The 15,175-nt window shown below is 42.7% G+C and overlaps 1 protein-coding gene across 2 annotated transcripts in view; it reads right to left on the bottom strand.

The window, feature by feature from the left end:
- ABCC4 (ATP binding cassette subfamily C member 4 (PEL blood group)) overlaps positions 1–8,607 on the bottom strand; it is a 140,557-nt gene extending 131,950 nt beyond the window's left edge. The window contains exon 1 of one of the 2 annotated variants that reach the window (XM_064408441.1): positions 8,415–8,607. In XM_064408441.1, the coding sequence (XP_064264511.1) occupies positions 8,415–8,488 (74 nt within the window). In that variant the 5' untranslated portion in view covers positions 8,489–8,607. The remainder of the gene's footprint in view (positions 1–8,414) is intronic. The other variant, XM_064408440.1, reaches the window with a different exon arrangement.
- Positions 8,608–15,175: the final 6,568 nt, after the last annotated feature.

The raw sequence follows: 15,175 nt of genomic DNA, 5'->3' as shown, positions 1-15,175 counted from the left end.
TTCTGAAGAAGTTATTCAACTTCAACAAAAACAGGACTCCTTAGTAACTGTCTTTACTTTTCCCAGGTACCTTCCTGTTCACTAGGAATTTTGAAAAATTTTTTTTCTACACATTGTTTCATTTTAGTTACTCTTTCAGAACACAAGATTCACATGATGCCTTTCAAAGAGCTTAGCCCAAATCCTTCCTAGCATGACCTAAGCATAAAAATGTGAGTATCTGTAAGAATCCTGAGTACCTTGTGTTCTGCTGGGAATGCCTCTGTTCTATCAAAACGATTAGCTGATCAAAGACATCAGTCTGGAAACATGCCCAGAATAAGTCCCTGGTACTGCCAGAATACTGATGTCACTTGGAATAAAGATTAAAAAAATAAATTTAAAAATCACTCTATAACCTGGTGCAAACCCAGAGGGAGCCAGCTGTGAAACAGTAAATCACTGTTCTGACCCCAAAAGGCTTTTCACCTCTGCAGCAGTATCTTGGGCACTGATAAAAAAAGAAAGTGATTCATTTCTGAACCAGCAGATACACAAAGACCACAATATAAACATTCACTTCCTGCATTTCCCTACTCCTGGGCCCTGACATTACACACCCTTTAAGATTACAACACAGTCAACCAGCCACAATTTACTTGGTTGCTCGGGAAAAGTCCAATTTTTACCAATTGTTATGACAGCAACTCCACCAAGATACTGGAAAGCCTTTAGGATTGCAGAAAAAAGCTAAGCCAGTGTTTGTTTACCCTCCTAAGAGAAGTTGTTCCCTTCTTCAAAGACAGCATGAAAGAGAAACAGGCCCTGCTATCCAAAAGGCAGCATCATTAAGGCTAGTCATGCTATTCTGCTTCATACATGAAATAAAATTTCCTAAAAATGAAGCCTTGTAAATTAAGATTTCCTATCATCCCAGAATAATTTCCTATCAGCCAAAGAAGAAATACATTACAGGTAGGTATATGAAACTAATAGTGTCCAGCTCAAATGGTTCAATAACACAGGGATGGGACCTGCTGTACCTCTGGGCTTGTATCATGTCCTGCTTGCAAATACTCCAAAAAGTACTATTCTCACACTGCAGAGCAGGCTTGCAGACCTTTCCAGAAACCCAAGCATACACTGCAAGTTCTTTATAAACTGATAAAGTCTGTCAAAAAACATCAGCCAAGAAGCATTTGCAATTACATTACAAAGCTGAGACAAATAAAAAACGTCCTAAGATCAAAGGATGTGTCTGTAAGGGCCCTGGGTGCACCCACAAGTCTCAATTGCCTTGACCAGCCCCACAACAACCACCCCACAGTCTGTCACTTGCATATTACAGTACCTTCCTTTGCACAAGTGCAAAATTTCTTTCTCATCAGTTTCACAAGAGCTCCTGCTTTATCACAGAACAAGTCAGAAAAATCAGATTACACAAACTGCTTGCCTGATTAGGAAAATATTTTCTGTATTTGTAATAATAAGCATAAGTTTAATTTCTGGTCAATTTTACAGCACCCAGTCAAAGCCACATCCGGTATGCTCTCATCAACTAATTCCATAAAGTTTACAAACTGCACTTTCCCCATTCCTCTTCAGCTTATTTGTGCATTACATTGCAAGCATCACCTGTTTACACTCAATGTCCAGTTATTTTTCAACAGTTGCACAGGAGAGTCTTTGTTTACTCAAATTCTTCTGTAACACTAGGATTTTGTCTCCCTTGAGCAGCTTGGAAGCACTACTACAACAACAAAGCTGCAAAGTAACACTTTTTTTTTCTCTTTAATTACCTACTTTAGAGATGGCTTTTTTGATAAAATAAATGGGGTTTCCTCACAGGCTATTTGGATAATAATGCACATTGCTTATTCTCCCTGGTTCACCCCAGGAGTCTGCCTGCCTCACTGCACTGTTCCTTACCCACCTTTGTGATCTGACACTTTACACCAGCAATGCAATTCAGCACTGCTGTGCTTGCTCTCAGTCCAGAGGATCACTGCTGGCTTTCTGGATGTACAGAAGGAAGGACACACAGACAGAGTCATTTTGCAAGAATTCATAAATATCCTAGCAACAGTTTGTAGTCACCACGTGATTATTTTTTTTAAGCTTTCCATTTCACATGTTCATCCATTCTCATTAGTAAGTTGCTTTCTCCCACTTCTCTTTATGAAGGCAGTCGTCCACAAGTAATAAAATAAGCAAAGTAAGTCTGGTGTATTTCTTCAGATGCTTTTCAACTGTGTTTTGGTTGCAACTTCCCTCCCCAGCTTAATGTGGATTAAAGAGCAGCTTTCCTCATTGCTTACAGAAGGAAAAAATAGGAATACAATGAAATTACTTCAAAGCCATATTAACTCAAAGACGCCCTTCAGGCTTCCAGTTTCAATACCAGCTGTATTAACCTTTGATACCCAGCTCCATCTCATCTTCCAAGCTGCTGCTTTTTCCACAGCCCAGTGTGAGCAGCTAAGCTGCTGAACACCCATTTTCTGATGCTGACAGTAACACAACTGGTATTGGACTGTATTCATTGCAGGCTGTTTTCATACTGTTTATCAACCAGGTACAGAATTACCTTATTAATCTAGCATACTTCCTGGTATTTCAGACAGCAAAAAGCACAGACATGGCAAGAAGAAGGGGGGAGCATACTGCAAACTAACATTTTCTGCAGGCCTAGAAGCAGAGGAGAGAGGAGTGGTATCACCTGTACCTGTGGCATTTCAAAGACTATCATTAAAATATTAAAAATTAAAGACTATCATAAAAATATTAATTCCAAACCCAGCAACCACAGATCAAGAAAATACTAAAGTACCAAAGATTTGATGTAAAGGTCCGAAGATTGTGACTTATAAAGTTCAGTAATTACTCATTAAAGAAGGATCTAATGGTGGGAATTTCTGTATTAACATCCTTTCTGACAGGCAATGGAAACAGGGAGAATTAAAATGCCCTGTGAGTTCCCACTGGTATTACAAATGGTACAGTGCCAGAGATACAAAACAAATAACCTAAAATAGATGACTGGTCTTTTCAACCTTCCACTCCCAAAATCTAACTGGGTTATCTTCCTCCTCCACTCTACATACGGCCTAGTTTTCTAGAAGCAGGATAGGGAAATTATTTTTGGAAAAGAAGACAAAAACAGCATCATGACATAATCTTAGTTTTGAAGTTTTGCAGGAATTAGAAGACATTTTCTCTCATAAATTACACAGCAGGCTTTACATAAGCATTCCAAAGGCAAATAGTCTGTGTTTCATTATACTCTTAACAGTTCATCTAACTGCATATCTAAGCACAGATATTTACAGTAGACAGCAAATGCTAACACTTCAACAGTTTATACACACTTGCTGTAATCCATATAATCTATTTAGCACTCTTTATCCACATATTTTAACTTTACTAGCTCATAAACAACGATTTTCAAGTATTTTCTTTTGCATAATACAGACATCTTGCAAATAAACATGCAAAACTTAAAAATTAATGCAGTAGCTCGAGAGAACAAATGATTCAAATTTGACAGCAGGATATTAAATATCTGATAAATGAACAAACAAGGCATTATCTTTCAAAAAAGTTGTATGTATGATCCTCAGTCTTTTTTCATCCAGGAGAAAAAGAGAAGCAAGTGCAATTCCCATCTCAGGGTACAGAAAATGTGCCTTCTGTTTATCTATACTGAAAATGCTTACATATTTCTTCAGAGTTTCTTACAGTACCACAACTGTCCTGCACCAGTAAGTCAGTAATGACCTTAGCCACCTCAGAGGTCTTTACAAAAGTGGCATTACCACACAATTTCAGGCATTGACCATGGGAATTCACTAAGTATCAGGCAAGATCCCAGGCAAGTCACAAAGCCTGATATTTTCATGTTAAGTAAATGTAAAATCATCACAGCCAAATCTGTTCGTTGACACAGCAAAGAACACAAACCAACTTTATTGGTGGCACTACTGGAGCCCAGTTGAAATATCCAAAACCAATGATGAATTATTTCCATAACTTCTTTCAATGCAAGGCAAGAAACACTTGAAGACAGATAAGCAGGCAATACTTAGGCTGCCTGAGAAATCTAGTGAAATCAGTCAGCGGCCTTTCTGAATCTAAGTTGCAGGGTGAGAGAGGAGGAGGAAGTTAAATAAGGTGTGTAGCTATTTACACTGCTACAAGAGAAATCTGTGACATGAGGACATTTGGTCAGGCAAGCAGCTACATACTGCCCTCACTCAGAATCCTGGGACTTACATGTCTACTACACTTAAACCCAAAAATGAAGATTGTTTTTTACTCTTTCCCACTGCACTTCACAGCAGATCCATGAAGACTGAGTGGTTTTGTCATTCTCCTCAAAGCACACATATAGTAAATAAAAACAATGCTGCCAGACACTAACAGGTAATGCTAAACCAATCACTGACTTATTCCTCGGAGTAACAACTCTGTAGATGCCTTGCTGCAAGTTTTCAGATCACGTTTTAATGCTGTTATTGTAATGGCAATTGCTGCATGTCAAGTAATGATGTGAAAAGGCATCTAGCCTGAGGATGATGACAGTGTTCAGTGTTCCAAAACACCCAAAGACTTGTCACAGTCATGGTGAGTCTGTGACAGATACGTAATTACTGTTATTATTAAAATGAAGTTAAAAATTTGTATGAGATCTAGAAGAACTTTATTTTACTTCTCTGCACAAAAATGCTGGATACTCTTTCCAGGGTGTTCCAGCTTGCCCTCCTTCTCATATTGTTAACAGCATAAAAGTTATTGAGTCTTTCAAAAAATTAATCATACCCTATGTTTGGCAACTTTCCACTAAAGTGGATTTGACGTCCAAACAGCAAAATGCATAAAAATTCAATTGCTATATAGAAAAAACATATTTAGTAACTCAAGGGAACAAGTGCTCTGAGCAAATAAAGATATGCTTCCTACCTAATGAACATGCATGATCAAAGATGGGTTAATAGCCAGAAATGAGAAATATTCGTACTCTCTTAAGTTACTAATTTAATAATCTCCACCATCTGCATCAGAAAAAAAGATGCAAAAAGTGCTGTTTTCAACTGCATGGGGGCCTATAAGGCTTTTTCAATTCCTAAGCTTTCTACAACTGAATAGCTGTTTAAACATGAAAAACACGGCTGAATTCTCTCTTCCTTGGACAAACCTTAAAAAGAAAACAAATCCTCCTATCCATCCTTCAGAGTCCTCATTCTCACCAGCAAACTGAGCCAGCTAAAAAAAAGCCAACAACCTAACAACATAAATGAAGTAAATCAGAAATACAAGCACTCCAAACTATAACTGAAATACCAGCCAGGGCTTTAAAAAGTTTGGCGGGCATGGAAATTGTGACTCTTGAAAGTCAGAGGATACAATAATATCTGAAACATCCAGAAGGCAAATTTGGGCTTTGATAAACCTCTGTTAATATAGCTATAGACACAGAAAACAAGAATATTTTGCAACTGCCCTGATCTTCACACTTCTGTCATAAATAGTTTTCATTCTTGTAACATTACACAAGGGATGCACTAGAAAAGTAACAATATTAACACACAATCCAGATGCTGCTCTTTCCCATGAATGTACTGCTGGAGCATTTAACATTCATCAAGCTCATACTTGCTAAAGTCTCAACCCAAAATCAAGAAGACAAGCTTCAAACAATGGAAGAAGAATGCCTCTTCAGCCCACACACTCATTACCTGAGATTTATAACTCAATGAAAACATGACTTTTTTTCTCCCAGGAGTCGATCCTGTTTGCACCAGGCAATAATGTAAGCTTTTATTCTGTACCACTGGCAACAAATGGGAGGGTGTTTCCCCACAATGGCGAAATTGCATTTTTGGAGAAAAATATAAACAAAATAAAAATAAGAAGGACCTTTGCCCAGCAGTTTGCAATGTCGTGTTTTTACCCTCATTGAGAACAAGCAGCCAATACCTGGAATGTGGAGAGCAGAGCAGGCACACAACCACGGGTGGTGGCTGCTGCTACTCCCAGGATGGCCTTCCTCAGGCACTGTTCTCCCAGTTCTCCAGTTGAAAACATCTCACAATGTCCTGTGTGAGACATCAGCTAAAATGAAGCACTACTCACACAGCTGGGAGATGCTACACTTGTTGTAGAAAGGGAGAGTAATTCTAAGAGTTATCCTTAAAGTTAGCTTTACAGCTAAATGAGAGGGTGTTTTAACACTTCCTGGATTTTATGCAAAACTGTATTAACCTGCAGAAAACTGACAGCCCCTGCTTATTCAATTTTACCCACAAGGCTCAATTTTGAGCCTTGTCTTCTCCAGGCTGGAATGTATCATTTCAGCTGAAATTTACACCCCGAAAACACTAATGCTTGTTGACTAACATACCGATGTTAGTTGTGATCACACGCACCACAGGTAAGAGACAAGACTTTAGAAGGCTATTTTCACTGCTGTGAATTACACACCTATAAAAGCCTGAGAAACAGGACACTGGGCAAATTCTAAAGCTCTACATGCTCCACTAAACCCTTTTCCAAAGCAGAAGCCTTATGGCTGTACACCCACATCTGACTGTGAAGTCTCCAGTCCCAAGTCGATCTCTGGACTTGGAGCAGACCTGTCATCACCCAAGCCCAGCCTTCCACCTATCTTTCCCTTTGCAAATTAAGAACCTAAAACCACCTCTGGGGTAAAAGGAGCCTTTCAGGTGCTTGCCTAAAACTAGGGAAATTTAAGGTACTTCACTGTTCCTGTTGAACGCTTCTCTGCAATATGTGCAGAGTGATACAGAAGGCCAAAAAAAAGAATGATACAAGCAGTCAGAAAGCTGGCTATGAGCACTGCAGGCTTTTTTTTTTCACATCTAGCTGAATTGGTTTTGGCAGAACTACCAGTAACACCACAAGATTCCAGCAAGGGAAAGGGAACAGACCAGAAGCAGTCCTGGAATGCTACATGCCCAACTTAGGTTCATCCCATTCTGCCTGGATTTCACAACAAAGCTGTTTCCAACGTAGGCATCCCTAATATTAAAGTCAAAATGCTGAACACAGGCAGTTCTGCACAAGCATACAAGCTGCCTTTTTATTATAACTTACTTATTCTCTTTGTTTTTGCACATAGTATCTCTGAGAACATATCCTTGACTGAAAACCATGTTTAATTAAAACTTGTCAGGGTTTTTAAAATCCCCCTACCTTCCAAAGGGGACTTCAGCACCTGCTCAGACCTGCTTATAGAATCAAAGAGTTTTTTATTTGTGTTTCAGAGACTTCCCAAAAAAGAGCTTCACCCGCCATGCCCTCCCTTCCTTCCCCCTCCTCCACCACACAACATGTGCACCCTGGTTCAGGCTGCAGCAGGTGAAGCAGGATAACATCTTTCTCTGGAAGTGCTCTTCCAAACGGGATCTGCTAGGACAAACAAGCTTGGTGCTCTCCCGTTTTACTTCGCACATGTTTTCCTACTACAGTTCAAAGCAACTAAAATGTTGAGCTGCAATTCCTCACCTCTTTGAGTACAGCTGTATACCCACGCCGAGGTCCCCACTAGTAAGAGACCAAGCTCTAGCTCTGGGCTGGTAGCCACGTGGCCCCGTAAAGTTTTTGGCAACACCGCCAGCCTTCGCTCTGCGAGACCCCGAGCCCGTGCGGAGCGGGGGCAGCAGATGTGTGGGTGAGAGCAGCCAGGATGCCGCCCAGCCAGCCCTCAGGGCGGGGAGCTCCCACGTACCCACGCGGGTCAGAAAGCGCCTCACTGCTGCAGGGCAAAGCCTCACGCCGAAGGCGAGCCCAGCACGCCTCGCCGGGATGAGCAATCCCTGCCCGCGACCCGTTATTCAAACGGGGAAGCAGAACAATGCCTGGGAGCAGCCCTGCACGCAGTCCCGGGCAGGGCTACCCGCGCCAGGAAGCAGAAGACGCCCCGGTCCTCCCGCAGCGACCGAGGGAACCCAACACGTGCTCGGGGGGGCCGCGCCGCCCGGCTCAGCGCCGCCGTGCCCGAGACAGGCAGGCCCCCGGCTGCGCCGTCCCCAGACCGCAGCCGGGGATTATCGCGGGCTGCCGGCTTCACCTCAGGAGACCTCAGCCCACCTGCGAGCCGGGGCTGCCCCGGCCGGCGGCGCTGACAGCCGGGCCCGCGGGGGTGGGCGGCAGGTCGCGCCGAGCCGCGCCTGCACAGTCACCGCCGGCAGCCCAGCGCCGGCCGCCGCTTCCCTTCCCCGCTCGCTGCCTCCCGCCCGGACGCTCCGGGAGCCGCGCTCAAGTGCGAGCCGGGCACCTTTAGCCGGGGCTCGGCACTCCTGAGCGGCCGGGCGAGGTGAAGCCAGCGGCGCTGTGCTCGGCGCCTTCCTCGCCGGCGGGCAGCTCGGCGCCGTGCCTCCGGCGCTGCCCTCCCCCTGCCCTGCCCGGGCGCTCACCAGAAGAAGAGCCGGGAGCAGAGGTTGGCATCCTGCAGCGGGTTCGGCTTCTCCTCGCGTGGCACCGGCTCCATGCTGCCCGCCACGCCGCCCCGAGCCGCCCGGCGTGCGGCGAGGGCGCAGGACCACGAGCGACCTGGCAGCGCTGGCAGCCACCGCCGCTCTGCCGCCGGCCGGCGCTGTTTCCGGGAGAGCCGGCACCCCCGCCTCGGCCCTCCTCCTCCTCCTCTTCCTCCTCCTCCTCCTGCCGGCCGCCGCAAGACGCCTCCTGCCGGCCCGGCTTCCCCGCGGAGCCCGAGGAGCTGCCGGGCAGCGCCGGGAGCCGCTCCGCCGCCGCGGGCTCGGTGCGGGCCGAGCCTCCGCCCGGGGGCTCTGCTCCGCTCGCCCCGGTTTCGCGCCTGTGTGTGCCCCTTGCTGATGGAAAGCATCTCCTCGGTGCACGGAGCGCCAAGGGGTGGCCGCCCGGCTTTTTTGGACAGAAAAATCCGTCAAAAAATGGCATAGCGGGAGCAAACGCCATCAGAAACACTTGCTATCAGCGGTGCTTCCCAATTCTTCTATTAGAAATCGAAAATCAAACCAAAGGAACAATGTTTAGGAGAGGTTGGCGATACATAATAAAGGAGCTAATTAATTTTAGGATGTGGTGCATCACTGAAATTGGCAGTCCTCAAAGGTTCAGCAAGTGATCACCAAACTCCTCTCCAGTCATGTCATCCATGGCCTGCCAAAGGGACCCTGATAAAAAGGGGTAGCGAAAACTGAAAGGAAAGCAGAAAATGCAGGACATGTACCTGAAGTAACCAAAGAACTGTTAATCTCTGTGGCAGAATGATTCCCTGCCATGCTGTTATTTCTCTGCAGTCTCTGAAATCCAGGATGGCTGAGGTTGCAAGCTCTGGCGGTCAGCTGGTCCAACCCCTGCTGCTTCAGTGCCATGTCCAGGCAGCTTCTGAGTATCGCCACGGATGGAGACTCCACAGCCTCTCTGGGCAGCCTATGCTAGTGCTCAGTCACCCCCACAATGAAGAAGTGTTTCCTGGTGTTCAGACAGAACCTGCTGTGTTTCAGCGTGTGCCCACTGCTTCTGGTCCTGTCACTGGGCACTACAGAGCGCAGCCTGTTTCTGTCCTCTTTTCATCAGTGTACACACTAATGAGACCCCTCTGAGCCTTGTCTTCTCCAGGCTGAACAGCCTGGTCTTCTCCAGTCCCTCTCAGCCTGAACAGCTCTCTCAGCCTTTCCTCATAGGAAAGGTAACTAGAATCCCTTCATCACCCTTGTGACCTTTCACTGCAGTCTCTCCAACATGTCCATGTCCCTCTTGGACCTTAATGCAGGACTCCAGGGGTGACTCACTTCTGAGTAGAGAGGAAAGATTACCTCCCTTGATTACCAGATCACCTGCTGGTAAATTCTCATTTTAATGTATCCTAGCATATCATTCATCTTCTTTGCCACAAGGACATATTGCTGGTTTATGTTCAGTTTGGTGTCTACCTGGACCCCAAGCTGGGACGGCCCCCAGCCCATACTGATGCCTGGGATTGTTTCTCCCTGGATGCAGGACTTTGCTCTTCTGTTTTTCAAATTTCATGAGGTTCTTGTAAGCCCATTTCTCCAACCTGCTGAGGTCCCTCTGGATGGCAGCACAAGTCTGTGGAGTGTTATCTGTCACTGATCAGCCACTCCTCCTAGTTATGTGTCACCATCTCTGGTGGTCTTTAAGGAAAGACTGGATGTGGCACTTGATGCCACATCTAGTTGACAAGGTCAAAGGTGTTAGGTCATAGGTTGGGCTCAATGATCTCAGAGGTCTTTTCCAGCTTAATGGATCTGTGATTCTGTGATCATCAGTAAAGTTGTTGAGACAGCCCTCTGTTTCCTGCAAATCATTTATAAAGATGTCAGATAGTTTTGCACCTAATGTTAACACCTGATGTGCACCACTAGTTCCAGCTAGATTTTGAGCAACTAATCACAACCCTGTTCTCCTAGACTCCTTTCCATTCTGAGCCAGCAACAAAACAAACACCATTCTTATGTTCTGTGTATTCATTTCATGTCTCCAGGAGCAACCAACCCTATCTCCTCCTGCTTAAACTTATTGACAGTGAAACTATTGACAGGGATGGCATCTAACTTTAATTATACACATCAGAGTTGACATGTTGTTGAGATAAAAGAGTGTTGGGGCTACACTACATTATTGAATAAATAGCATCAGTTCATGCTTGAAAGAATGTCATAACCATATGCCAGACAAATCCAGTTTGAGCTTGCTGTCAATGAGCACTGATGGGGCTGGAAACAGCCTGTGCTGCTCGTGCATAGATGGTGTGCCACAGAATTTCTTGAACAGTAAGTAATACACATGTCAACAGTTTTCTCTAGATCCTCCTAGATAAAAACAAGGGAAAAAAACTTATGGAAAGGATACGGTGGTTTGAAAGGGCAGTCTTTAACAAAATTCCTATCTGTCCTGGATAATAAATTTAAAGAACCTCCCAAAATTTGTGAAGAAAAGCTCTGCCTGTCAGCAAAATTCGACAGGTTTAGATTTCTGTGAGACAAATTTGTCTAACTAGATACTCATGAGAGAATTAAAAGGTATGACAGCATAGTGCAAGTCCCAAAATGTTAATAAAGATTGGGTCAGGGAGAGGGAGAAAGGAAAATGTAAATCTTAAGGCTGACTTCAGCTTTGTGAAGTAGTTGTGCAATGAAAGTTTATCCAAACATTTCTTAGTTTGGGGAAGGAAGTAGTAGACTATTCATGAACAAGTAATTTATTTCCACAATGCAGGTAAAAGTATTAAAGCAAAATATTAAAATAACTTTTTTTTCAGTATTATTGTGATGATGGCAGAAGGACAAAAAGCAGTCCTCAAGAAATAAATTTTTAATTTGCCATCATTATGACTGATGAATGCTGACACCACTTAATTTTGAAATACATATTAGTGTTTACTCCTAAGTCCAAAACAAAACATTTCCAAATAAGTTTTGGAGAAGAAAAAACTAAAATGGAAAGAGAAAATAACATTTAATAAAATAAATCCTGAAAGCCAGATTAACCTGTAATTCTAGTTGCTGAGTGTGCAATTAGAAGCTGATGCAGTAATAAAAAAGTGTGAAACAATTGGGCAAAGAAGTGCTTGCCCATGGAGAGGAATGGGAAGTGAAAAGAGCACAGTAATGAATTTAATAACCCTCTTTCTATTTTAGGAGTCAGAAAAAGTAACTGCCAATTTATGCATTGAACATCTTGCTATGGCAACGCTATTTTCACATGGAGAGAACAAGATATGTAATAAACTAATCAAAAGTGTGACTTTGTAAATCTAAATTATCATAGTCATATGGATAATGATCTAGAAAAGCCAACTATTCAAGTAGGCCAATAGCCAAATTAAGGCAGTGACAACAGAGTTAAACTTGTTATGCATATACATTGTTCTGGGGAAATAAATTCAGATCACAGGGGATGTTACAAATGTGCAAACACATGAGATTCACTGTTATTCAGTGCACAAGAAAGACAGTAGTCACTAAGTAAGCATTTTATCATGCATAGCCTTATGCCTTCTTTACTGTCTTTTCACTTTGAATACAGTCAGACTAATAAGTTTCTCCATCTGCATTTTTAGGGCACTTGCCATTAGGGAGTTCAGAGACATCCACTTCTCTCAAAACCCTTAGAAGATTACTGGGCAGTTTCCACTGATATCCAGATGGCAAATAAAAACATGGATCTTGAGGTGAAGTGTAGGCACTGGTCCCTGTTATGCAAAAGGAATTTAAAGTTTAGTCTTTTGGAGGATGTAGCACTATAACCTTTCCCTTTCAATCAAGCAGCCATTGATTTCAGGGCTGAAGAGCTTTTCCTTATCATATCCCCAGGGCCTTGAGATGAGCACCCAGAAAACCAAGAAGTTGTGGATAAGTGTGTTTGAAGTCTGTATAAAAGATTTGCTGAGCACTATGTGGTATTTCTGAGGCAGTATTAGGGACAGAATCAAATTCAAAGCTGTTTGAAAGATGTTGGAGGGATTAGTGTTCCAAAGGCAAGCTATGATAGCAGAATGAGAAGGTTTTGCAGCAGTGCATTGTTTGAGTTTAATGTTTTTGACTGAAGCCAGGCAGAAAGGCAGACCGTATGCCTGCCTGACAGCCCGAACAGGCAGCGTTGTATCCCACCACGCTGCTGGCAGGAAAGCAGGCTGTCCCGCTGGCTGGCAGCCCAGCTTGTCACTACCCAGTGGCCTGACTCATCATCTGGCTGATGTATCCACTGGGGAATGGTGCTTGTCCTTCTGCAGTACAGACATATTGGCCTGTTCTCCTTCAGCTGCAGAGCGGAAATGGCAGTGCTGCAGAACCAGGCTGTAATTCTGCTATTTCAGCCTGATCATCAGCATGTAATGTCAACAGTCTTCCTTGGATGCCTTTCTTATTTCTTCTTGTTACCCCACTAGCCATTTCTATTTTCCATATATCTTCTTCTACATCCCCGTATCAATCTTCTACATGCCAATTTGTGCTAATTGGGTTAATTCATTCTCCTTAAATTATGGTGCAAATCAGGTGCCTACACATAGCTGCCCACTTACATTTTAGACACGGTAGGATATTCCATGCAGCCACAAGTTACCACTCCAGAAGTTTTCAGCCTTCCTTTAATGGTGCTTTACCTGCCTATCCCAAGGTGATGTCTCTGATTTCTTACAAATTACTGTAGTTGCAGATATACTTATTTGCCTTACACAAAACTGAGTTTAAAAAATTTCTCTATAGCAAATAGTTTATATTGATTATCTGCTAATATAAGATTCAAACCAGTTACTTTCTATTAAATTGAATATTTAATGCAGTAGAAAAGTATCAGAAAAGGTTTTAACTAAAGTTAAAACTGACTCAGTGACTAGCTGTTCAGTTGCCCCTAACAATTTCATCTCTTGTACTTCATGCACTTAGATACTGATATTTTTGTAGGATGATTTGGATGAGGCTGCTGCAGACCTTCAGCAGCAGCTCCCTGTGCTATTAGTGAAAACACAGACTTACATGTTTACAATATTGCTGTCCTGAGCTACATAGCCCTCTCTTCTCCATTAGCAGCTAAAAGCTCATTTCACTGTTCTACTCTCACCAGGTAACAGACATTAATCTTTCTGCTTCTATTCATTATATTTTCAAGTCTTCTATTTTTGAACCACATTTATAATATTGATAATACAGTTTCTGAAGATGAAAATCTTTCTTTACATTCTCTATTATATGTTACAGCAAATCTTGCCCTTTATTTGCCTCCTTCCTATCCTGATCTCTTGGTTTTCTAGCTTAATACTAATGCACACAGCCAGGGATAATCCCCAAGCAACAGTGAATTACAGTAACAAAAAAATTAAATTCAAGTAGTTCCAGGGCAAAGGTGAGTCAGCAAATAAAAATCAACCTGCTGCAATTATTGTGCAGACTGTGACTGATGGCCTAGGGAAATGATGACTTCCCATCCTTGACTTTTAAAAATGAGATTGCTTCTGCAAGGAGCAGGCAGTTGGACTCCATTATCTTGTGGGTTCCTTCCAACTTGAGATATTTTATGATTCAATGGTTCTATAATATTTGTCATGATGTTTGCTCAGTGTAGGCAACCTAGACTGAGACTAGGGAATGGATTGGCTGACCTTCTGACTTCTGTGTTTCCTGTGAATGCCAATGTCTATGGACTCACTTGACTGGGCAAGATTGCCAGGGTTTTACCATGATGTCCAGAAAATGGAGGGGAAAACTCCTTTTTAAAACCTCATCTCACCCTGGAGGTGAATGGTTCATTTCAGTTCATGTAGGTCCAATTCCAGTGATACTGTGCTCTTGCTATGTGGATGAGAATCTTATGCCTAAAAGTTTTGTCTTGATTTTTGAAAGTAAAATTTGGGACACAGAACACGTGTAAAACATAGAATTCAAATGGCTTTGGTAAGAAAGCTCTGTTTTCAAAAGTGACTATGAAGACATGTAACAAACTACCAGCAAATAACATTGTTTGACTTGAGTGAGTAACATCTGTGCTTCTTTCAATGCTTTTCTTGATTACAGCATCCTTTTGCATTTTCCACATTTATTTATATAAATGCATTTTCCATTGCATGTTCTCTTTCATTTGTTCTTAACCTAAACAGGGAAAAGAGAGAGGAGAGACATCAGAAGTGGAACCATGGGTGTTCTCCTTTATCTTAAGAAGGAAAAGGCAAACAGTGAGCACTCACAAATTTATAAGCCACAGAGCAAATCAGTCAGCAGCTCTACTATTACAGTCCAGATATTTCTGTTTTTTCTTGAAGCCACTCTACTTACATGCTAAAATCAGAAAAAAGACATTGTACAAAACAAAACAAAAGAGTCTTTCCAGAAGAATTCTTTTCCTTCCTAGCAATGACATGAATAAGCCACAAGCTCCAGAGTGACAGACATGTAGGTCACTTTTCAGAATGAAACATCACTGTCAAGATCATCTGGCTCCTGACTGTATTTCATTTGTCATTTCCAGACTGAAGTTTAATAAAATTATTTTTGGCAATAGCAAGGGGACAGAAGACAACACAGAAAAACATCATAAATTACTGCATAGATCTTTTTTCTTTCTGTAACAGAGAGTCACAGAAAACCTTACTTAAATTGAGTGGCACTTTTCCCTATTAAATTGAGTGGCTTCCCGTTAAATTGAGTGGCTTTTTCCCTGTTGGGGGTTACCAGCT

The sequence above is a fragment of the Passer domesticus genome, chromosome 2 (assembly GCF_036417665.1).
Source record: "Passer domesticus isolate bPasDom1 chromosome 2, bPasDom1.hap1, whole genome shotgun sequence".
NCBI lineage: Eukaryota > Metazoa > Chordata > Aves > Passeriformes > Passeridae > Passer > Passer domesticus.
This window is presented reverse-complemented; position numbering and strand designations above follow the sequence as displayed.